At 36.0% G+C, this 25236-nt stretch overlaps 1 protein-coding gene across 1 annotated transcript in view; it reads left to right on the top strand.

Annotated features, from left to right (window-relative positions):
* The window catches only part of Arp3 (Actin-related protein 3), an 87374-nt gene that overhangs the window by 487 nt on the left and 61651 nt on the right, over nucleotides 1-25236 (top strand). Inside the window, exons 2-3 of the mRNA XM_081744170.1 lie at nucleotides 19844-20024; nucleotides 24140-24296. Coding sequence (XP_081600296.1) covers nucleotides 19844-20024; nucleotides 24140-24296 — 338 coding nt within the window. The remainder of the gene's footprint in view (nucleotides 1-19843; nucleotides 20025-24139; nucleotides 24297-25236) is intronic.

Here is a 25236-nt window from a genome sequence, read left to right as displayed (position 1 = left end):
AAAGAAATGGTTTCCTAAACAAAGTTTCAATGTAGATTGAGAATGTGAGCTTTTTTGAAAATTGGCTGGTAACTTCCGTGCAGTTTTATTATACGGATCCATAGTATAAGTAGTACTAGTAGGAACGAGTTAGAGGTCCCACAGGGGTTCGTTGGGTTTTGTTCTCGTCATAAAATGGGCAAATTGAAACTTACTCAAGCTTTCCGTAAATTTTACAATCTGTGTGTCCGTATAGTAAAACTACACCGTAACTTTTATGAATTCATGTAGGGGTAGGACTATTTAATGTGTAGGAGTGCACTTTGAACAGAACAAGTTACTTTTGTCACATAATGTGGCATTGGAGGAATAGAATCACTGTTATTTTACGTAATAGGTTAGGTAAGACTAGGTAGGCCTATCGGTTCCTATGAATGTTCTGCTCAAAGTGCACTTTTGCCATTTAATGAATTTGGATGGCATTTAATATCTCCCCCAACTCGTTTCATGGCTCCAGAACCGAGTACCTTGTGTTTGTTTAATTGTGATAAATGTTGAAAACAGTGAGCCCTGGTGGGCTTCTTTAACCCATTTCGCTCGTGGTAATAGTTAAGAACAGCTACTTCTCATCTCCCGTGCAGGAGGATACATCTTACTGTTGCACTACCTAAACACCCTAAGTACAAGGGCAAGAACTCAGTATATTACCTACTTTTTAACATCCTAGATAGTCAATGAATAATTCCTGAAAGTATGGCGTTTCTCGTCCTTCCCTAAATGGGAAGTACGTCTCCTTAACTATAACCTCGCTGGTTAGTCTATATTTTGTGAAATAAGTAACACTTAAGATCTTATATGTGCAAGATTGGAGAAGATACAAAATATCAGCCAATGAATTTATTTAGGCCTATGTTTAGCAGAAGGGGTCCAGATCCTTTCTCTAAAAAATGATACAATTGTGGCAATTTCTGTTCACATTCGGTTAGTTTAGGGTAGAGTTGGTTAGTTTAAGTAAGGTTAGGCTAGTTTAGGTTACGTTAGGTTAGTTTATGTTATATTAGCGTAGGAGTCCCGCATAATATTCCAAAAAATGATAGAATGTCGCTTATTTCTACTAATATTACGTTAGTTTAGGTTAGTTCAGGTTAGCTTACGTTAGTTTATGTTAGGTTAGGTTAGATTAGATTTGTTTACGTTATGTTACGTCTAAGTACTTGCATCATCCATTTCTCCTGTAAATTTTGTGTTTTTTACGTGCTTTTGGACCCCTTGTACTAGACATACCCCTTTATTTATACTGGTGGCAAACATGCACGTCATACGTAAACATAGAAACAACGTTAAATAAATTATGGATCATTAGTATGCAGTTGTATAGCAAAGCTAGCTTGTAGGGACCATCTAAAATAAGTTTGTATGTGTTTATCACATTTGTGTGTTGCTTTACGTGCATATTAACTGTTACTAACGAGCCTGCTTCTCCGAATACATCCACACGGAGGTGCAGCAGCTTTGCCCTGCGCTGACCCTGTGTGTAGGCCTACGCAAACAGCTTGTAGTGAGCACCTACCATAGGTTGATGCATGTTCGTCATTTGTTTTTATGCCATTTAAGTTCGCAGGGGTATTATTTATGGCATATACCCTTGCAGGCATATAATAAAACTGTCCCCAGGATTTGGGTACGTGTCATGGGATGAAGAGTGTAGAAGGCATTAGGATATATCTAATCAAAGGATTTTAATTTTTGAACTATTATTTTTTGTAGCAGTCCTCAAATTTACCTGTGCCCAGTGCGATATATGTCGAAGCGCCAACTAAATTACTATTGCAGACGTGGAGGGCATTTTGTTGGTATTTCCGCCCGCAAGTATGAGTTTAATTGTTGCATAAATTCGATTTCCCAATTCTTAATCTCTACGAAGTTTTGTTTTCTACGCTTCTTCCTTTCATTTTGAATGTTTTACAGTAGTTTAAATAACCATTATTTCCCTTAGGCTGAAGAATAAAAGTAAGAAATATAAGTTCAGTCGTTGTGGGGGTAAATAGTAGAGCGTCGTGAAGAGGTACAAATACATTGATACTTTCCACCAACTTGAACAAAAGTACTCACATATCAGAGATGAACCCATATGGTAATTAAGGCAGTTGTACAGCTTATTAGTTTGAAACTAATTGCTGACATACGGACTGAATTAATGCCTTACGTAATGTAGTACACAGTAGCAAGTCGATACGATCTTACCCAGCTATGACACACAAATTATGTAACGAATCTTAGAGTTTAGCAGTTCTCAAAGTAACACAAGCAAAATCTGATTTCCTTATCTGTTATTACGTAAACAATGTACTATATTTTAAAAGGAAAATTAAGCATCAGTTGTCCTGTAAATTAACCAAGTCTTACCCTTAGAGAATAGGATTTATGTTCTTGAGACAGGGACTGTTGAATGTTTATAGTGCAATTGTACTTAACCAGAAACATCAAAATAACTCGACTGAGGGTTTCGTTAAATTTCTTACGATCCTGAGCGTAGATCTCTTCAGAAATCTAATGTTCCTTGCGTAACTACGTCTCGTTGAGTACCTTCTGCATACCAGAACACACGTAATTCGTGGAGCCTGTCAGTGAAATTTTCCTTCCGTCTTCTTTATATTTCTCTTTCTGTGCACTAACCGATATTGAAGAACGCTGGCGATTGATAATTAATGAAACATTACTTTGAGGTTTCACTAGTTTCGTTTCCTTCGATCATCTAAGGGATGGCATTTAGTATCTCCCCCAAATCCATGTACTGTATAAGGTAAATGTTTGATACAATATGTTGTGTTTTGCGCGATTGTCGTTTATGTGTATACCCACCGTCGCTGACACGCCTGTTCTCTACGGACGCACTCCCTCGCTGCTGCCCCACTGCGCTCCTGCGTTGACTCTGTTAGATAGCACTCGTGCTTTGTAGTGGCCACCTAAGAAGTTGGTTAGTGTGTTTTTCACAGTAGTTATTACCACGTACAGACATTGAGGTCCTCCTAAAGTTAATCTGCACGGAGAAATTCTGGTCCACACCGTCATCGACGGTTCCGGAGTTGGTACTTGAGCCGGAGTCACTACCAATGATTTGAGGGAGAAACTAAATAGTACTCCAGCTAAGTTTACCGCTAAAGTGAAATTAGACTTCGAAGCAGTGTTTAATTAATATCAATTTGTCACTTTAATACGATACCGGTTAGTGCACAGAAAGGAAAGTATATAAGTACAGGGAAAATTGCGTTGGAAAGCTATAGGAATTGCATACGTTATGCAGTTGAAGGTAATCACTGAGTCGAAGATCTATAAGCAACGTTTGTTATCTGACATGATCTTTAGCGAGGATGGCAAAAGGTTTTGCCAAAACATTCTCAGTTAAATTGGAATTAAGATTCCTTGGGGTAAGTATAGTTTTAATATATACTGAATGTTCATCCTATTAATGAAATAGCAATGTAATTTCTTTGTTTGATTCGTGCACTGCTTTCCTTGTTCCATAATAAGTAATCCGTTTAATAGGATTGAAAGATACACACTTCAGTACACCTTCTGTAGTAGACCTCTGTATTCATAGACTTTTGATTAGGTAGCCACAGTATTTGCATTTTTTTTATTTCGGTCCTGTAATTTGAACAGTATTATTTAAAGTTCAGAAATGCAGAGAAGGAACTGTCCAATAGATTTCCTTAAAAAGGGATATTTTTGCGTGATGTTTTATTTTGCATATATAAGTTTGTTTTCTCTTTCTGAAGGAAAAGCTTATTGTCGTGTTTTGAATACATCATCTTCTTTTCCGTTTTCAAATAAATTTGTCATTTAAAAAGTTGATAAAATATAGATACACTGAAGTTGTGACCACTGTTCAAAGGTGGCTAACCTATAGTAAGTAAATGCATTTCGAAGATTTTTAGATAACTTTGGAACGAAGTGATTGGTTTTATAAGGTTTCCGACAGTGTATACATAATTACATTCTTTCTTCGTCAATTAATAATAATAATAATAATGATTGTGGTGAAAACAAATTGGTAAGTTTGTTTCGAAATTATTAGTAAATAAAATTATAATGGTGGGTAAGCGCTTTAGCTTTCTACTAAACGTTACGGGGCTTATCCAAAGACGTTCTGACGCATGATTAATGTCATACTAAAAAATTTGACTAACGTATGTTCCCTGCAGTACTCAGGCCTTTAGTATGACGCTAATTATACGTCGAAACGACTCTGCATATGGCCCTTTATATTTATAAGAGGATACGCTAGTTGAGTCGCATAGTGCAGCTACTTTCGTTCAATGGTAAACTTAAAGTAATCTAGATTTACATTTCCGGTTTCGGGGGCGTGGTTGTTCAGTAGTAGAGTTACGCTTCTGGTGCGTGGGGTCCCTGGTTCGATCCCAGTCCGCACGAAGTGGGCTTTTGTGGTGGACAAACACTGTGTGTATGGATTTACACGGTGTTCTTACGTGTCCTTGCACTTTCTTGATTCTACCATTATCATTCGTCACCGTTTCCATCAGTCTCGATGCATCAACGTGTGATATTAAAGATATAAGTCCCATTTTATTCCAGTAAAATGTGCGTGCTGCCACAGTTAATATCTGAAAAGTTTTCATTCCTTGAAATCAGTACTTTAAATACACTTCCTTCAAAAATTTCCTATTATAGTTTATTGATAGTTATTGTTATTCTCAGTGGTAGAGCGCACACCTCTGGCGCAATGGGCGATCTCAAATCTCGCCAAGTTAGTTTTGTGGTGGACAAGCACTGTGCGCATAGGTTTTTTTCGAGATTCTTTCGTTTCCTTCCACTTTCGTCATTCCATCATTATAATTAATTTTCGTATTAAGTTACAGTTAAGTGTATATTTGAACTGCTCTTCGAATTTGTAGAACAACTTGATTCTTTAGATAATAATGGGAATTACTAGCAGTTACTCTGTTGTAAGCAAACTGAATCTATTCTTAGTGAAGACTTATAATTAAATTGTATTAAACAACTTATATCCTGCTTGAAAAGCGAAAGGGTCTACCCCTGGAAAGTGTAGCTATACATTTTTTACTTAGTTTTGGTAATAGACATTTTCCTCATCTACAGTTTTAGAAACTCAAAAATAGTAATGTGTGTTTATATAAAAATAAATTGAAATTACTTATTTTTAACAGAATGGATATTAACACACGCAAGGGTTCTTACTCTCATAAGCTCCTAAAGCATAGATATGTTTTGGTACTCTGTGTTAAAATTAAATCTGTCAATGTTTTTAGTGAAAACAGAAATAATTTTAATTACCGGTAGAAGAAATAATACGGTGAGTGAAATCAAATATTCATTATTCTGGTAGCCGTTGAGTAGTTGAGCATAGATATACAGTGTGTTAGTTGCTGCCTTTTCAGCGAGTTTCAACACACAAAGAGGAAGTAGCACGAATATAGGACGAAGGGTACCTAGATCTGTGTTTTATTAACCCCTTCAGATCTTTATTTCCACAGTGAAAGGACATGATTTAAGAGGATCACTTTAGTTTTGATGTGTTTATAGATGAACGGAATTTACTGATAACGTAATTGTTGTAGCAGCGTTATTTTCTTAAAGAATTTCTGTTGATGAAGACAGCAACTCGTCGTTGAAACGTCTACGGTAGGCACTGCCATAGTTACCTGTGGGTGCTTATTGAGTAAAAAGCTTTGTCTGTAAGCCCATTGAAAATTTCTACATTAATTGATATTGTGCGCATTCCTGAGTTTAAGTTAACGCTGTAGAATAATTAAATGATTTTTCACCTGCTCTCTGGTTAGTGCAAACCGTATACCATATGTTAAAAGGAAGTGTGTCATTCACACGGAGATAGTTACGAGACTGTGGACACGCAAATTTCGCTGTTTTTAGTTTCGCCTCCCGTTTTCCGTACAATAAATCGACACAATATAAACAAATTTGAACTAAAAATAAAAATAAAGATTTAAAAATTTAACTTCAATATCAAGATAATACGCTGTGCAGGCTTCCGGTTCGTGAGTTACGGGCAGTCAAATTTTGATTCATATTTTCAAACAAAATCAACCGACGGAGAACAAACCTGGTACGTTAATGAACCATGATTGGTTATATAAACGTGTAAAGTATTGTGCTGTTCAAGCTTTTAGTTCGCGAGCACGAGCAAAAATTTGCACCACATTTTCGAACAAAAAATCAGCAGAGTTCATCCGGTTGGAATTAAACTTGGTATGGCGTGATGTTCGATACAGTCGCGTGACATGTAATGTGCAGACTTCTGTTTCCTAAGTTATGTACAATCAGATTTGTAAATCAGTTCATAATAGAAACGCAATAAATAACGTTTAAATAGCAAATAAAGATCAATCGTGAAAAAGTGATAAAAATATTTTTTTTTCTACTACGCGTATTTCACTTAGGTAACATGCGAGAGATTGTGTGGAGAGAGATGACACCTATATGTGGCATTTACAGTATAGATATTTGGTTTAGGGTACATATTGAATAACTTAAAAATCATTTCTTGTTTAAAATAAATTCTTCAAACTTTCGACGCTTGCTCACATCTTCATCAATGATTTTCAGTGAGGCATTAAGCAGTCGATCGCAAGACCTGTCTGCTGCGGATTTGAATCCCAGTTCAGAACATGAATGTGCTACTTCCCTTCAGCACTCAGTTTATCATCATCGTTTATTTCTCATTGCAGTCTTTAGCCTGAAAAACAGAACCGTGGAACGATAATAATAATAATTATTATTATTATTTTAATAGCGTACTGTAATCACTAGTTTTTGTTACTGTAAATGGGCTGTGTTTAGTTGAAGGGGGAAGTTACCTTTTGTTTTCGAAAACATATTACAGTTTCGCTAGCTTCAGGTTATATTAGGTTAGGTTAGGGGTAACTATTACATCATTGTGTTCATATTCCCTTACGTGTGTACGTATATTCTGTACAGCATTTCTCATTCCTACAACGTGTACTTCTATTTCACTATTAAATGAGATACGAATCAGTTACGTTTTCCTTTTATTAATGAAAGGAGGAAGCAACCGATTTAAAGTTATTTTTACACACCAAATCCTTTGTAGGTGCAAATCCAATAATACTCAAGGAGTAAAAAAGTGCGTGACTGGAGCGGGACTCCATCTGGGTCTGAGTGGAGAGCACCGACTGCAGGAATGACAGAATGTTCGACTGTTCTGGGAAACGGACTGGATGACGTAATGTTTAACGCTTTGGCAGCCCGGACGGTATGCCGGATAACCCAGATTTAAGTCCCAATCCAGTCCAATCATTCTTTCACTCTTTGTATGTTTTTTAAGTTCAACTCGTTTCTCCTGTAAATCATGTTCCTTTTTTTTTTTTTTTTTCCTACTTCTGGCCCCTTTATCTAAACACGCCCCTTGCAAATTTTCTGTAATTGTTTCTTTAACTTTATTCACTGTGGGTAGATGTTTTACAAGTAATCTGAGTGTCACCGTTACGGAGAGACGAATAATAATTTCTTCGAGCGAGCAGTTATTATTCGCAGGAGTGACATAGTGACATACTTATTAGCGCTATAGATGAGTGAGCTGTGCCTCTGTACACCTATTTGTACTCGTAGATGGGAAAAGGTAGTGTGGATATGGATAAGAAGTACTTCGGAGGGAATCGCTAATCATGTAGGAGTAGGCACTAGCCTGTGTTGTAATATGAATTTGTATTTCATCGTATAGTATAGTGAGTATAAAGTGGCAAATTATTAGTTTATTAGGTGTTAATTTGAAAGTAAGATAAATGCATTTGTATCTAGTAGTCCGAAAGTGTGACTGTTAATGTATTGACCTGGAAACTGATGTTTCAAGCGTGAATAAGACTATTTATTAAAAATGAAAGTCACTACGTTTGTGACTTATAAATAATAACTCTTGAACCACCAGACTTATCTTGATCAAGTTTTCAACATAGATGAGGTTTGGGCCTGGGAGTCATGCTATCTTTTTCACTTTGACGGTACAACATAGTGAGGGGGAGAGGGGACGTATATGAAAATAAATAAAACTTAATTACTCTTGAAGGACAAGACTAATGTCGATCGAATTTTCAATATAGATGAGGTTCGGGCCTGGAATAGTTTTTATCACTTCACTTTGACGGTGCAACATAGGTATGGGGAGAGATTTATAAAGATGATCGATACTGGTGTCGTATCCATAGATTTCCGGGTCGCTGAGGTGAACAGTGACTCTTCCGATGCCTCTTACTTCAAATTCAACCACGCAACTTGGGAGAGGGAGGAGATATATAAAAATGATCGAAAATGACCGATATTAGTGTGTCGAATCCATAGTTTTTGGGGTCGGTGAGATGAGCAGTGACACTTCCGCTGCCGCTTAAATCCCAATTCAGCCCCCATTAGTACTTTCTGTCGAAAATGAAACATAGTATCCCCGTGCGAAGAAAGAGTATTCTGCTAGTATAGAATAAAGCTTACCATGACATTTTTTCTTGATTGTGGCTTATACGTCTTTAAAGAGTACAGTATATTAATATCGTGTTAATAACTTCTTTTTAAATTAACATCTAGACCATATTTTTCAATTAACAGTACTGCATTTCCTTTCTTTACCCATTTTGACAAATCACTACAATATACTCAGAATGAGAAACAGAAACAATACACCTATTCCGATCCTAGTCTACGAAATAGTTCGAAATAATCTTCGAAAATAGGCGAACTACTGATGTCTGTGAGACAATGTAGAAGGTATCAAGGTAAAAAAAAATAGTTTACCTGCCATATTACATATTCTGCGTAGGTTCCGTGGTTCGATTCCACCTCAGCGCCAGTGGGTTTTTTTGCAGGACAAATACCATGTACGTGGGTTTCCATGGGAATCTCTCGTTTCCTCTGTTTCATCATTCCACCATTTCGTTCATTCTCATCATCACTGTCCCCTTTAGCCTACACGGAATAAACGTTGGACGTAGAACTGAAAGATTTCATTTCATTTCATTCTATGTATTCAGTGCGTTACCACGTTATGATTGTTTCACTGTAATTCTTGTAACTGCTATATTCGGGTCTACCGGCTCATATTTTACCAGTATCCAAGTAGTAATAATGTAAGATGTAATAGAAATGAAACTCAAATACTTGTAACTGATTCGAATTTACTATTTGGATGCCCGCTTGTGATCTTTGGAATATATATATCAAGTTCATTAAGACCAAATTACACTGCTATTTTGTTATTACTACTTAAAATTTATTTGCCTAGACAATGTTTCCTTGAAAATAAGACCGGGTCTTATATTACTTTTTAGCTCAAAAGACTGATCAGGATTCATTAAGTCTTATTGTTTGCTTTGGCGGTTTTTGAACTCTTAGTGTAAACTTTAATTACATTGCATGACCAAACAAAAACATTGTACTGTTTCTCAGTATTGCTCATATGACGTTTGGTGCTGCACCAAAGTGCAATTTATTCTTCCTAACTTATGTGTATATTTGGCTTGTTGTAATTTAAAACGAAATATGCACTTCTCTAAGTGAAAGTTTTCTAAGCGTTGAGCAGAAGCGCTCACTAGATACTTTAAGATATGTTGTAGCAGAAGGATGTTGCGTTTAACAGTCAGAATGAACCACTAGAAATTAACGTATAGAAATGATTAGTTGTTTTCTGTTTGAGATAAAAACAACGAGCATTTGTAATTTAATATTTTTGTAACAAAGTAGACGTTATACTTAAAGGTAAATTCGATTCTCTTTTGTCAACATGGAGTTCACGGTAGCTCAGTGGTAGGGCGTTTATCTCTGGTGCATGTGGTCCCTGGTTCAATCTCCAGCCAAGTAAATGTGGTGGACAGTATCGTGTCCGTCAGTTTTCTTGGTTACTCCCTTTTCCTCCCACTTTCTCATTCCACCACTTCTTCCATTATCATTCACTTGCCTTAATCATCGTCTCCCTTAGCCTAAAGGTTATAGACGTGGGACGTAAACTGAACAATTTGATTTCTTCTGTCAACATAGAAATAACGTTAAAAATATTGCCTTCTGGAGTGACGAAGACTCGAACAGAAGCATTATATATGCTACCCACATACTAGAAATACCTAGTGTAATGCAGATTAGGAGAGGCAAAATATTTTGTTTCTAATTGATGTAATACAATATTAGCTATGAAAGATGGTACAAGGCTATCCATAACAATTCCAAAGGAATTTTGTTCAAGGATTATTTGAAAAGTTCACGGAATGAAGTACAGAACATAGGCATACACGCATCTCCGGTCAAGTTTGTGTTCACGAACATAGTAGTAGTTTCCCTTCATACCAGGGCCGCACTGGCCAGGTGGGAAACCGGGAAATTTCCCGGTGGGCCTAAGATGGGGAATTCTTTAGTGGGCCCTCCGCCTCGTGTCATAAGTAGCCGTATATGTAATGAAAGACACACGTTACGCACTCTTTGCATATGGGAGTAACGGAACGGAGGACGATTACCGGGAATGCAATCAGTAAATCCCAGATCAGCGTTACCAGCCCATGATGTTGCGAAAGCAATTTTTTTTTTTTTTTTTTTTTTTTTTTTTTTTTTTTTTTTGTAATTTAACCCTTGAAAGGTTCCTGATTTCCCACTATGCTTTATAATTTTGTTAATATTGAAGTATTCAGCAAAATTGAAATCTCAAATGATGCCATAATTTTAAACTAAATAATAATTTACATTTTACAGCACCTTGTTTTCCCTATAGAACATATACAAGGCCAGATTATGACCATTTTCAGAGCCCTGGAGCGGGAAAATACAAAGGGGCCCCATCAAAAACATCTATGATGGGCCCTCTCTCAACATGTTCAAAAGGGTCCATGAGCTATAATGTCATGTTTTATTAACTTTTCTGGTGAAAATGTTTTCAGAAATTTTTGAAATTTTGAGGCCCCCCTTTGTTACGGAGTCCTGGATCAAAAAAATGAAAACTCGATCGAAGTGACATTCCCGGACTCCCTTTTATTGTCGGGCGAGGGGGCAGTACGTACATGTGAGTGGCCCCCTAGAAAGTATCTTAACAGTGGGCGCCTAGATTCCAGTACGGCCCTGCTTCATACTAATGTTCGTACTTGTCCATCGTGCATCAGGGGTACGGTGGCTCAGTAGTAGAGCGCTTACCTCTGGTGCGTGGGATCCCTGGTTCGCTTCCTGGCCAAGTAAATTTGGGGTGGATAACATCGCGTCCGTGTGTTTTCTCTGTGTACTCCCATTTCCTGCCACGTTTCGTTCCACCAATTCTCCATCATCATTCACTTCCCTTAATCATCCTTCTTCCTTAGCCTAAAGAGCATAATCGTGGGACATTAAACCGAAAGAATGATTATTATCCATCGTGAAAGTCCTAGATCTCCTTAGCTGTTGCTGTATAATCTAATGAAAATTAGTGTCCATCAACGTGCTTTTTCAGATGCTGTCCCATCTGTGATGGTTCGGCATCACTTTTGATCTAATCAGGTAATAAACATACTCATTAAATTATAGAATGAATATTTACTTAGAGTGATTAAACACAATGTAAATATAAGGCAGAAGGTAATTAACGGTACTCCTTAAAGCTCTGCCTAGGGACATTTCTTTAAAATAAATAAATAAAATAAAAGGTTCATAGGACTTGAATTTAGCAGGTTCTTCCTAGTCCGGTTCTCTAGAGCACCTGTCAGTCAAGTCACTAAACTGGGCTCTTGGATACGTAGTTTAAAACTCCAAACGTTAGCTTGTATACCTAACTTCCATTCGTGTTTAAATCATCAGCCTCACAATAAGTTGATCCTCCCTGGAATCATTCTTAATTGGGGACGTGATGCTAGCGGGAAACTACTTTTAGATTACACTAGCATATATTACCCGCTTCGCTGGATTGAAGTGAAAATTTAAAAGCACAACTCTGTATCTCATGTGTTTACTGTCCGTGAAATATGCTGTTTTCGTTTTTAATGGCACCAATATAAACAGCTCCGGAAGATCATTAATCATCTCGACGACCCAAAAAATCATGGTTTCGACACTAATATTGGTCATTTTCGATCATTTATATATATATATATATATATATATATATATATATATATATATATATATATATATATATATATATATATATATATCCCCGTCCCCCATGTTGTGGGCCATGACATCGGAAGTCTCCGTTCATCTCAACGACCCTCAAAAAATGTGGATTCAGCACTAATATCGGTCATTTTCGATCATTTTTAATCCCTCTTCATCCCGTTTCCCCGAGTTGCGGGGTTGAATTTGAATTTAAACAAGATCGAAAGTATCACTGTTCACCTAAGCGACCCAGAAAACTATAGATTCGACACTGATAGTGACCATTTTCGATCCAAGTGGCGGGACTGATTTTGGATTTAAACCGGATCGGAAATGTCACTGTTCTTCTGAATGATCCCGAAAACTATGGATTCCCCACTAATATTAGTCAGTTTTGATCATTTTTAAATGTTTGTCCCCCTCCCCTACGTTGTATCCTCCCCCTCAACAACAATCAGGGCTGAACTTAAATTGAAACAGCATCAGAAGTGTCACTCTTTGTCTCGACCCCGGAAACTGTGGATTCAACACTAATATCAGTCACTCTTCATCATTTTTGAATCTCTCTCCCCCCTCCTCCTCCTCTACATTGCATCTTCTAAGTGAATAGTCTAAAGTAATCCCTGTCCCTAAACTCATGTATGTTGAAAATTTGATTGAGATCGGTCGGGTGGTTCAAGAGTGATGAAGTCACAAAGGCAGTCATTTTAATTTTATTTTTTTATGTATATCTCCCCCTCTCCCTCCCTTAGGTTGCCTCGTAAACGATAAATAATACGCAAGGCCGACCCTCATATATGTTGAAAATTTGATCGAGATTGATTGGGTGGTTCAAAAGTTATTAGGTTTTGTTAGTTTTTATTTATACGCCCCCCTCCCCTAGGATCTACAGTTAAAATGGAATTACAAAAATGTTTCCAGATCCGAACCTGATGTATCTTGAAAATTTGATTGAGATCGGTCGGATAGTTCAAGAGTTATTAAGTTACAAAAATAGTCACTTTCAGTCTTGTATAAATTGATTTTTATATATCTCCCCCTCCTTCTTTTCCCCTACGTTGCTCCGTCAAATTTAAATCATAAAAACTATGCCAGGCCTGAACCTCATCTATGTTGAAAATTTGATCAAGATCGGTCGAGTGGTTCAGGAATTATTAAGTTTTATTTTGTTAATGACCCCTCCCCCCTCAGTTCTACCATCAAAGTGAATAGCCTAAAACCAGCCCAGCCTCGAACCTCATCCATGTTACAAATTTGATCGAGATCGGTCGTGCACTTCAGGAGATTGAGTCACAAACATAGTGATTTTCAATTTTATATATATATAGACTAGCCTTTGACTAGCTCCGCCCCCGAGTTCGCTCGGCCTACGGCCTCGCATTTCTTACCTATTGGCCTTTGAATTTCGTGAACTTGCCCTTCATATTTCCTGAATCTGCCTATCCGGGGGCTTCGCTCTCACACACTGTCTTTGCTCGGCCTACAACCTCGCACCTCTTGAACCCACAATTCTGTTGTTTCTTTTCCTATTGCAACTGTCTAAAGGATAAAATTTTGTATCCCAAGAAAATGTCCATTTAAATAGCAAGCATGGGAATTTCTTCATCCCCTTTAGAACCCTAAAAAATTAAAAATATTCAGTTTTTTCAGTTTTCCTGTTGGTTAGTCCTGGAAGGCTACAACCATACTAAATTTCATGATTCTAATCTGCCGAAAATGCCTAAACATTTTGGGGTGTAAAAGACATCCCATAAATAACATAGGAAAGATTTTTCAGTTCCCCATAAAACTACTCTATGGTTGGAAATTTTTATTTCTGATGATTCACTTAAGTAACGCTAACAGAAACGTACAAGCATACCGAATTTCAAGTTTTTATTCCAACTCTAAGTACCTAAAATATAAGATTATAAGTCCAAAAAAAGTCCCATTTAAATAACATGGGGAAATTCTTCATCCCCTCTTTAGACCCTGTAAAAATTAAAAATATTCACTATTGGCAATTTTCCTGTGGGTTTGTCCCGAAAACCTACAATCATGTCAAATTTAATCAATGTAGCCCTACAGGAAGTGCTCAATAATTTATGTCAGCTCATGTAGTTTTATATATAGTTAATTATTATATTACTTCAAAACCTGTAAATAGAAAAATCGGCACTAAGTATTCCACTGTATACTCTGTAAATTCTGTTCACCACTTCCGAGTTTTTGTGCAGATAAATGTTGTCTTAAATTCTGTAATTTCTTAGTGTCCACTGCTGTTAGATGCTTCAACTTAGCGAGAGCTTGCTTACAAAATAGTGGAATAAATAAATTTCACTTACCCTTACGCAGAGTTCTGTATCGAGTAAGCCGATTCAAATATATATATATATATATATATATACAGTGAAACCTGTCTTTAGCGGAATCGAGCGGGACTTGCAAAAATTTCAGTTAAAGTCAGGTTTCCGCTTAGTGGAGGTAGACCTTTCCTTTCTTTTTAGAACAAAAAAAAAAAAAGATACATGCTTATAAAGGGGCATACTGAGTAAATATATTGCTGTACGTACATTGTTCGATTACAGTACGTCTTTCTTCTACGAATAAATACACAAAAAATTAAAATGAATACAAAATATACTATGCACACGTTTGCTTTATTTTTCTATTAGCCAAGCAGGGTTTTCTGTGTACATTGCTGCTTGACTCCGCATACACTTTAACCTGAGAAATTATACTAAGTGAATCAGAATCATTTTTCCGTAAGGCAAATTTTTGCAGTTCCTTTAAACTTCTGAGAGCATCTTGATATGTATTTATTCTACACTCTTCTTCGAACTCGGTATCGTATTCCTCTTCTTCCTCTATCTTGTTTTCTTCTTTCCGACATTCCGATGATTCTTGATTAAGTTGCGGGGATTAAGGACAATTTGTGGGGGTGAATATCAGTAGTGGTTGGGGAAGGTAAACACTGTTCAGAAATATTTAACAAAAGAACGAACATTTTATCGCAAACAGTGTAATGTATATGTCTCACAAAATGTCTAAACATCTTCTAAACGCTGTAGTCCGGAACTCAGAATTTTCCGTTAAGTGTTTATTTTTCTTTCCGTTGTCCGCGTAACACAATTTCCGCTTAATGAAGGGACTTTTTATATGTTTTGTTCTCCAAAATTCATGGGACCGTGAAATATTTCCGTTTAAGACAGTTTTCCGTTTAATAAAGGGTCCGTTGAAGACAGGTTTTACTGTATATATATATATATATATATATATATATATATATATATATATATATATATATATATATATATATATATATATATATATATATATATATAATATTAAGGATGTCCAATTTCGGAATTTTTACTTTTCAAGATCCGGAAAGTAAAATCGGAAAAAAATCCGGATTTCGGGAAAATTTCCGAAAGTAAAATTTCTGATTCCGGAAATGCAACGTTGTCATTTACCTGGACCCACAACAGAAGTGAATGAAGTTACTGTTATACCTAAACTAATGTGTTCTATATTTAGTTTAGGTATCTAACTTAACTCCTGGGGAACAAAAATCGGAAAAATTTAATAAACTTGAAAGAAAAGTAACTGGCTTCGAAAACGCACTAAAAAGGAAAAGTATAAAAACTTCTTTTTAAAAAAATAATAATAACCGACTTCAACAATAGCACTGAAAAGCAGTTTTACAATTGTAAGTGATGACACAGGACGGGATTCTTGTCATTATTTACTGGCACTTCAGAAGACCAAAGAAAACCTTGTGTTAAATCAAGCAGAACTAGCATAATCTGAGAAGGATTGCTAGTCATTTTAAAAACAGCTTTCAGCTCTATGAACTTTCAATATTAGCAACTTCTCCAGAATAGATTCTTAGTACAAGTGAACATGGAAAAGGACCATATGATGTGTTTGGAGGTTTAGTGAAAAACGTTATGTCACTAAACATAACCTATCAAAGCCTGAAATGCATACCATTCAGAGTGCTACAACTTTGTCCAAACAGGTGCACAATACACTACTACACGCCGAGTGAACTTTGTGGCCGACAAACACCGTGTGCGTGGGTTTTCTAAGGGTTGTCCCGTTTCCTTTAGCCTAGCTGGCATAACCATGGGACTTAAGGATTTCATTTCAATACAGTACTGCAATTATGTGTATATTTTTATGCACAAGAGAAATAAAGATTTTCAGTTTTTTTTTTTTTTTTTTTTTTTTTTTTTTTTTTTTTTTTTTTAGCGAGTTAAAAATGACTCTTGCTGGTTTTACCAACTTTGTAAAGTACTGTCGTTGCTATCCGCTTTTCGTAATTATCCATTCCGTTCTTCCTGTAGTATTACGTGTAGAAATATGTATCTTTCTACAGCAGCACTTACACTGAGTCGTTGTACATTCCAGCTTCAGGTTCGTTCATACGCCTCACAGCCAACAGTATATTGCTGCCTTTGGAACTTTGTAACAGTATTATAACCAGATTAGGTATTATAATAAAACATTTTTATTAATTCCAGAGTAAGGTGCAATATACCATTCTGTAATTTCGTTAAAATGAAAAAGTACAAAGTTATATTTTTGCTTTCCCAGAGTTAGAAAATTATTACAATATATTTCAGTCATAATAGTAGCTATCATTCGTACAGATGAGGCCAAAGCATGAAGAGTAATATCACGTATATAACAAGTTATAACTAATTGATACAGAAGAAACAAACGATAGTCTTCTACGGTAGGCTTAGGCTAAAGATGGGTGGACTTTCGCACTTGGCATCTATCAAACAGTGGCAGTAAGCTAGTATTATAAGTGAAGGAAGTTTGGTGTTCGGAACAATCATCAAGCACAACAGCAGCAAGTAACGAGTGTCAAACGTTGTCCAAGTTTTCTCTATAGAACTGTTTCGAAAATTACAATTATTTTATAGGAATCTTGGGTTAACTGCTGTATCGCTGGACCAAATTTGGGAAATTTACCGGTTGAATTTCCTAGTCTCCTATAGTGAGGGAAATAGTTGGAAGTTAAGAAGGTAGTTCTTGTTGTTGGTTATTTTTCATGTTGTAAGCGGCACTTTATGTTTAGGCGGAAGGGACTATTTGGCGGAGAGGTACACTTGTTATGATTTAGGCGGTAAGGTTGTGGCATCTCGTATTTGAGTTTTATCGAATTGTACAAAAATAAGGAGCGTCAGTTGTTAAAATTGCATCAACGATACGGTGTTCTGCTCGAAATTGGAAAAGTTTACACGCCTCTGTTGCATTCGGATGAAGGTACCGAAATGGTTGCATTCGGATTTTTCTTGTGTCTTACATGCTTTTGTATCCTTCTGTAGTTAAGACCGTTTTATGGTCGCAGTGACGCAATGGAACACCAGTCTTGTTGCATGAATTATCTCGTTTCCTTCCACTTATTCCACAATTACGTCCAATATCCTCATCATTGTCTCCTTTGGCCTCAGTGTAAATGAGACGTTAAAAAAAAAGAAAGAAAGAAAAGTTTAGAATTTTTTTCGTGTGCTGTTTCAGAACCGGTAAGGGCTTCTATCCCGTGCTCTCGTAACTACAAATCTGCACCCAAATGATGTCAGTAACCAGCTTTTCCATCCATCAGTCGTCTATCCGTCATTATGTCTTTCAACCTTGGTTTGTGTTAGACGCTTTTCGATGTAAGTGAAACTTCAATATATTGTCCGTTTCAAAACATAAGAGCCTTGTCTCACACCACTACCAAAATGGCAACCCAGTCCTTGTTAGGACGATGGTTGGTGAATATTGCCAGATGTCCGATGTCATTAGGTAGTAAAAGAAACAAAAAAGAAAGTAGGAAAGGAAAACAAGTGAAAAATAATGTCATAATGCTATTACTTTTATTGATAAATTAAATAAGAAACGTAGAAAAGGAGACGTTTCGAAACTTCTGTTTCTAACCAAGGGTCGCCTATTGTTTTTTTAGATTTATGGCATGTTGGCAAGGAACAGGGACGTGTGGGTGTTATTTTCAGACGTGTGGATGTGTGTGTATTTTCAGGAATCGAGGCTCTCTTGTTCTGAAACCGTCTATAAATAGATTTTTTATAGATTTTCAGAGCTCATTTTCTTCTAACACGGATACTCGGATAGGAACATGGTTCCCTTTTATCTTGTTAATTTTTCAAGGTTTATGGTTACGAATAACCTTCCTTTTCCTTTTTTACTAGTGTTGCAATTTATTGCTTAATTTCCGCAGAAAGAAAGAGAAAACAAAAAGAAAATATACGATATACGTCCACACACAAAGGTGGCAGAAGTGCCCCGAAAATATGGCAGCACAGGGTTAGTTGAGTTGGAGTAATTCAATAGATTCCCTAATACGTAGGTTCCAAATATGTAAATGTATTGTCTATCGAATTTAATCAAATAAATTTAATATACAATTTCATATAAATCGAAATAAAATCATTATTTTTAAGTTCGTTCTGGCAGTGCTCTTCGAGCATTCTCAAATGGTTTATTCTTAAAGTCTGTTTAATTATAGTGTATATTATTTTTTGAAAATTAATTTTTATGACTCATAATTTAATCCTTGTAAATTAAAATTTAAGTGACATTTCTCTATAATACAAATTCGTTTTTAGAAACCAAGAAACATTCAAATACGCTGGAAGAATAAATAAGCAATATCAACCATTCAAGAATCCCCATTCATTTCAAATAAAAAGGGAACCGTGGTGTCTTAGTGATACAGCACGTACCTATTGTGAGTTGGTTCCATGGCTGTATCCCAGCTTCCCGCAAATGTGTGTTGTAAACAAGCACAGTGTGCGTGAATTTTCTCGGCGTTCTTCTGTTTCCTTCTTTATCATCGATTTCATCATCACTGTTTACTTTAGCCTCGAAACATAATTGTGAGACGTTAAGCTAAAAGAACAGGGATTCTACTGGTCAGGGAAAATGGTGCAAGCCATGGAAATTAAGGGAAAAAGACTGGAAAGTCAGGGAAATTTTAAAATATGTATTTTTTCGGACATTAATCATACACCAATTCCAACTTAGCCAACCATTATAATACAATTTTTGGGAAGATAAGTGGAATGTACGTTTGAGCAATTGATTACCATTTGTCTCTATAGAATAAATTTTATATACAGGGCCCTTCGTTGTAAATATACACTACCTAAAGTGAAAAGTTAGCAGTGAATTTTGCAAAATCAATATAGTTTAAGTCATTTTTCTGAAGGTTGAAGGGAAAGAATTCATCGAGAGTAAACACTTAGCATTTCCAAAGGAATTCCTCATTCACATTACAGATACATAAGGGCATTTAAAAAACTCAAATTTAATTAAAATGCACTGGTAGTTATTGGTGCACCCTCAGAGAATACTGGATCCGGCTCTGTATATATATCTTCATCATTATTTATTCCTTATTTATATGTCAACATCATCCGATACCTGTCATCAGAGTCAGGGAATTTCGTGCGAAAGGTCAGGGAAAGTCTGGGGAATAGATTTCTCCAGATCAGTAGGAACCCTGAAGAATAGAGACCACTAACGAATTCTGGTCCTGCCTACTTCTACGTCTGTACGTGTAGCAGGAGAGAGTATATGTCTGTTGCTAGAAATAGAGGCGCTGTAATTTCCCACGTGTTGGCAGAGCTGCCAGCATTTTATTGCCTGTTTGCTTTACATTTGAAGGTGAAATATAGGTAGCTATCATTTCATAGTCTGACTGAGTCATTTAATACAACATTCAGAGTTTTGCTGTTGTTTCAATTATGTATTTCCGTTTCAGGTATACAAAATTGGGGTTTGCCAGCAATAAGGAACCTCAATTTATAATCCCTTCTGCGATTGCAATAAAGGAAACTGCGAAAGTCGGCGACCAGGCGATACGTCGGCTAACGAAAGGAGTGGAGGACCTCGATTTTTTCATTGGAGACGAGGCGTTTGAAGCAACAGGCTACGCTGTTAAAGTAAGCTAGAAGTTGTCATATTATTTTTACCAATTGGAAGTTTCTTACATATAAGTACTTTGATAATGTAAAGAATAAGCTTTTGTTTGATTAACTCCGCTTAATGACTAAAAATGTAGATGAGGAAAGATGCTTTAGAATCTACCTGTATAACGGCCATCCGTTTACTTCTTTCTGTGGACGTAACAAGTATTTTCTGCGACTTTCGCTTTCATTTATAGTCATTCTGCTGATTTTCTTTCTTCCTTCACCTTTTACACCCTTCGAAATACTATTTGAAGAAAGACATCCGTTCCTCTTGTAAATTTTCTCCAAATGTTTCTTTATCAGTGAAGCTAAATATCGACCCGCAGGCAGCATCCGGTCTACGGACTTGTTTCATCTGGCCCGCGAATGAAAATGAAAAATAAGAGATACTTTTAAAAACATTTATTTATTTATTTTCACTCCATGTGCAATAGGAAGAGTGTGCTTGGGCATTATAATATACGTGAAAAAACACTTGATTTTTGCTTGTGAAAGCAATTTTTCGTTACTAAGCTCATTCTGCTGTTGGTATTGAGCCCTTTTTAGAAAACGCAGAGTTCATAGTTACTTTCTGATGTTCGTAGCTCAGATCCTACTTGATCTCGACACATGAAACAAGTAGGAGGATACGCAAAGTAAAATGAAAAATAGAAATAAAATCAGAAAATGTATGACTTATGCACAGTCAACGAACTATCGCCTCAGTGATGGGGGCAAGGAAGGTGAAAAATTGACTCCAAATATGGTTCTTATTTTGTTGTGGCCTGCAGTGGATTATTATTTGGCCATCACTGTTACATATATATTTAGATTTCCACATTTCTAAAAAAAATTTTAAATTTACTATCCAAGTGTATATTGTACAGCATTTTTTTTTTAAACCTACTTTTTAATATCTAAGTAAGTATATTCTTTTGTATCATAAACTGGACTAATGTATTTGGACCAGTTTAGATAGCATTTTGTTTCACGACGTAGGTATATTAGCCGTGAGCAAATATTGGAAAAGTTTATAACTTATTATTATTTATGGATTGGTGTAGAAGCATAATTGTTGTTTCTGTATTTTCTACGGACAACAATGAAAAAATGGCGTGCATATAACGTGGTATTATGTGCGGGTTGGGTGGGGTGACAACGTGAAGGTCTACAACAGTCCTTCGAAAATGATATACTGGATGTTTTTATAGGAATTTTGTTCCGAATTTTTATCTCGCTTTGTATTACAGCATTTCTTTATGTTATTGTCACAAGTGTATTGTCTACACGTTAGCTTCATTTTGTGAGCGTAGAATGACTGTAAAGGTTGCCAGGGTCTCCCAAATTATATTTGTTTTCATATTTATTTTAGGACTTTTTTCTTGTTGTTGTGCGAATAGGGCGGTACTTGCACAAGTTTTACCTCATTGAAATCAGTGTTCTATAAGTTTTCCAACAATGTATGAATCATGACTCTGTGATAATTAGCGGGGTCACCAGGGCCCCCAACGTGAGAGTCTACGATTTCGTTCAAATCCTGCCCGTTGTATAAAAGTTAATTCTTCATTTAATCAGTTATTTTTTCAAAGCCTTAATTTTAAATTTTAATCCCTTAATTTCTTCCAGTAATGTTTCCAACTATGTATATAAAATTTTATAATTTTGTGTGAAATTTGGGAGCAGTGAAATAATAAAGCCGGTCCCATTTAATGTAGATGTAACACAAAGATGCCGACTATCGCCAATTCTATTTAGCATTTAGTTATTATTGCCGAAGACAAAAGTAGGGCCATAACGAACTCTAGACACGCAAAGTAAGTATTGTGATTGGAGACTAAGAGTAAGCACCGCAAAAACAAAAGTTAAAAAAGGAACTGAAACATAATGAGCGTGAGAACTAAAGGATGCTAACAGATATAAGGGAATGGACGTAGAGACAGTGAACACATTTATATATATATCTTTGCGTGACATTAGCGCATAATGGGGCGTGAAACAACGTCAAACACTGGGAGTAGCGGGAGCAGAAAAGGGAATGTTCTTAGCGCTCAGGGCTTGCTATAGGGACACGCATACTCGACGATATGCTCCAGCCTAAAATAACTTACGGTAATAAGATATGTCACACAGAATGCTTGGAAAATGAATAAACCACATAAACTTTATAAAATACTGTTGGGGTGGCTGAATCAGCCTTGAATAGGGGGGTAATGTTGGACTTCGGCAGGCTGCCGATAAACATGATCTAAAAAAAAAAAAATAATAATAATAAATAAATAAATAAAATACTGGCTGAAACTAATGACGTAAAATAAGAAAGAGTTGCAAAATGAAAGACCGAAATAGCAACACCTGACTGCAAGAGATAAATGAAATCTTAAGAGAGATGGGACTAGATAAGCTAATAGATTAAACCATAAGTATAAAACACAGCAGATTGAACTGGGTATACTAGAAATCTCCTGTAGGACACTAGTCCAAGAGGTAAAAGCCAAAGATACAATGTACAGAATTGGAGAAAAAAAAAATAGAAGGGGGAAATGTACCTGGATTTAAATAGGGAAAACAAGAGAATTTAGCCACATTTAGGCTAGGCACGTGAAAATGGGAAATTCACAAAGATGATGTGCAAAGATGTGTCCTGTGTGGGGAAGAAGAAAACAAGCATTACATTCTGTTTAGATGTACAAGATATGATGAAATACGTAAAGATTAATTGATGCAAAAATGCGCATCTAAAACAGAGAAAGCGGTTACGGAAATACTAAATACGAAAGGTAAGGAGGAATTGAGAACCTTAACAGCACAACTGAATGCAACTTTTGAAAAGGGCAAAAGAGAAATTGTCAAATTAGAAAGAGAGTAGTCACCAGTTGCTCCAAAAGAAACAGATAGTTCTGTAACTTAGAATGTAAATAGAGAAGAAAGAAAGAATAAAAAAAGTAGTAAAGGTGGTGATCGGAATTATCGGAATCGGAATATATAGTATTATGTATCATGGGTTTGTAACCTACAATATATTCAAATAAAATATATTCTGTTCTACAATACATGGGTTTGTAACCTACAATATATTCACTCACAGGATGCCATATTTACTGAAATCGATAGGATCATTTGTATATGGGTATCGATAACTACTGACAAAAAATAGTATCAGAGTTTCGATATTGTCAACAAGTAACAATAATGTTAAATCTTGTTAACCCTTTCAGTTTTTTGTTAGTGTTTTACTTTGATATGTTTGATCATTTTTGCTCAGGATTTCATTACGGTGTTATTCAATCTTAGGAAGGTAAAATCACTTTTAGTCTACATATTGAAATAAAAAAAGTAACTATAGGTTTGATTTAGGAGACTCGCTGGGCTCGAAAAATCCTGGGCACCAGGTCGCCATGGCGACTGGAAACACGAGTCTGGTGCGTAGCTTTTTTGACGTTAGTATTTCTTTTCAGCTGTAGTCAGTGGTTCTGCTTTTCATGTACTTCGACGAATTAAATAATAATAATAATGTCATAAAGTTCAAAGTTCTAATTTACGTACCTTAATCCTCATCCCATGAGTAGAGGATTTTTATTCATCCACATAAATGGACAATTTGTATTTCACTGCGTATAGTATAAGACACGTACATTTGCATAAAACACACATTGTTACTTTGTAAAACTTCACTTATATCGCCTTCAATTGCTGTTATCTTCGAGGGATACCCTGTATACTTTATACCAGTAACTATAAGTTAAAAATTGTAAACTGTATACAATTCGATTTTTATTACTGTGGCGCCTGATTTATTTTCAGAACTGACATCATAGATCAGAAGAAAATTTTTCGATGCCTGGATGCACAGACAGTCTCCTTGTCAAGACCTCTAATGACTTTGGTTTTCTTTCAATACTTTTGTCGAGGTGCCATTTATGTTGGTCAGGAATTCTTCTAAAAAAAATTATATATATGTATATATATATATATATATATATATTACATTTATAATCACTTATTCATTCAGTTATTCATATATCATTCAGGTATTTTGTTTAAGAAAGAATGGTGTATCGAACTTCTTGTAGTGTAAGTGTCTTTTGTTTTAGTAATGTCTTTTCTTCTAGTATCCAATTCGACATGGCCTTGTGGAGGACTGGGACCTTATGGAGAGGTTTCTCGAACAGTGTATCTTCCGCTATCTCCGCGCTGAGCCAGAAGATCATTACTTTCTCCTGACAGAACCTCCGTTAAATACACCAGAAAACCGAGAATATACTGCGGGTAGGTACTATATTAAATATGTATATTTAGGTTAATCGAAAGTGCCTTCTTTTCCATTATTATTATTTTCTGGATAGCTTACGCGCCTTTGACGCGCGAGACCCGAGTTCGGTTTACGGCTGGAGCTTACGTGGCTCGGACCCTACATTAAGATGTAAGTCCACGTCTCATATAACCTCAGTGCTGAACGAGACACTAAACTCAAATCTAACTCACTAACTTTTCTTTACATTTAGAAAGAGTGACATCTATCCGCTGTCAGCGTTATTATCGAATTCATGTATTTATTGTAGGAAGATATGAACATTATTTTGTATGTAAGAAGATGAAGCAGTTGCACCTATGCCAGGTACAATTGTGCTTTTTAATTTGGTGACCAAGGATCTGTTCCTCAAAATCGCTGGTCTTGTAATATCATTTTAATAAGTCATAAAATATCGTACAGTAGAAATACTAGAATACAAGTAGAAGTCGTTTCCAAATATTAATGTTGGTATCTATCATTTGTCATGATTGTATGGTATACGCAATTCTAAAATATTTGATTTTGAAAAGTTTTGCACTAGTATTACAGCTTTGAGAAATAGACCCCAGTTGATTTCTTATGTTGGTTGTACCTGTGTAGTTGCTGGATTTTTTTTTTTTTTTTTTTTGTTTTGTTTTGTTTTGTTTTGTTTAATGAATAGAAACGTGTAATGGAACAATTCGCGGACACTTGATCTTAAAACCATTTCAATTATAGTGCAGTTACGCTGAAAAAAAAAAGGATCCAATCTTACGAAGATAGCCGTTAACGTAAGCACTGATCAGCATGGTAGACTTACTTTTCAGCAGTTGTAAGTTTATAAGTCTCTCTAATTTCTAACTGTGCATAATTCTAAGTGTAAGATTGATTATGCGTAATGACTGTTACTTTTTTTTTTTAAAGTGGTCCGTCGGA

Source organism: Thermobia domestica, chromosome 17, assembly GCF_964235325.1.
Source record: "Thermobia domestica chromosome 17, izTheDome1.hap1.1, whole genome shotgun sequence".
NCBI classification, from domain to species: domain Eukaryota; kingdom Metazoa; phylum Arthropoda; class Insecta; order Zygentoma; family Lepismatidae; genus Thermobia; species Thermobia domestica.
Note: the sequence above shows the minus strand (reverse complement) of the source record. Positions and strands in the feature narration are given on the sequence as shown.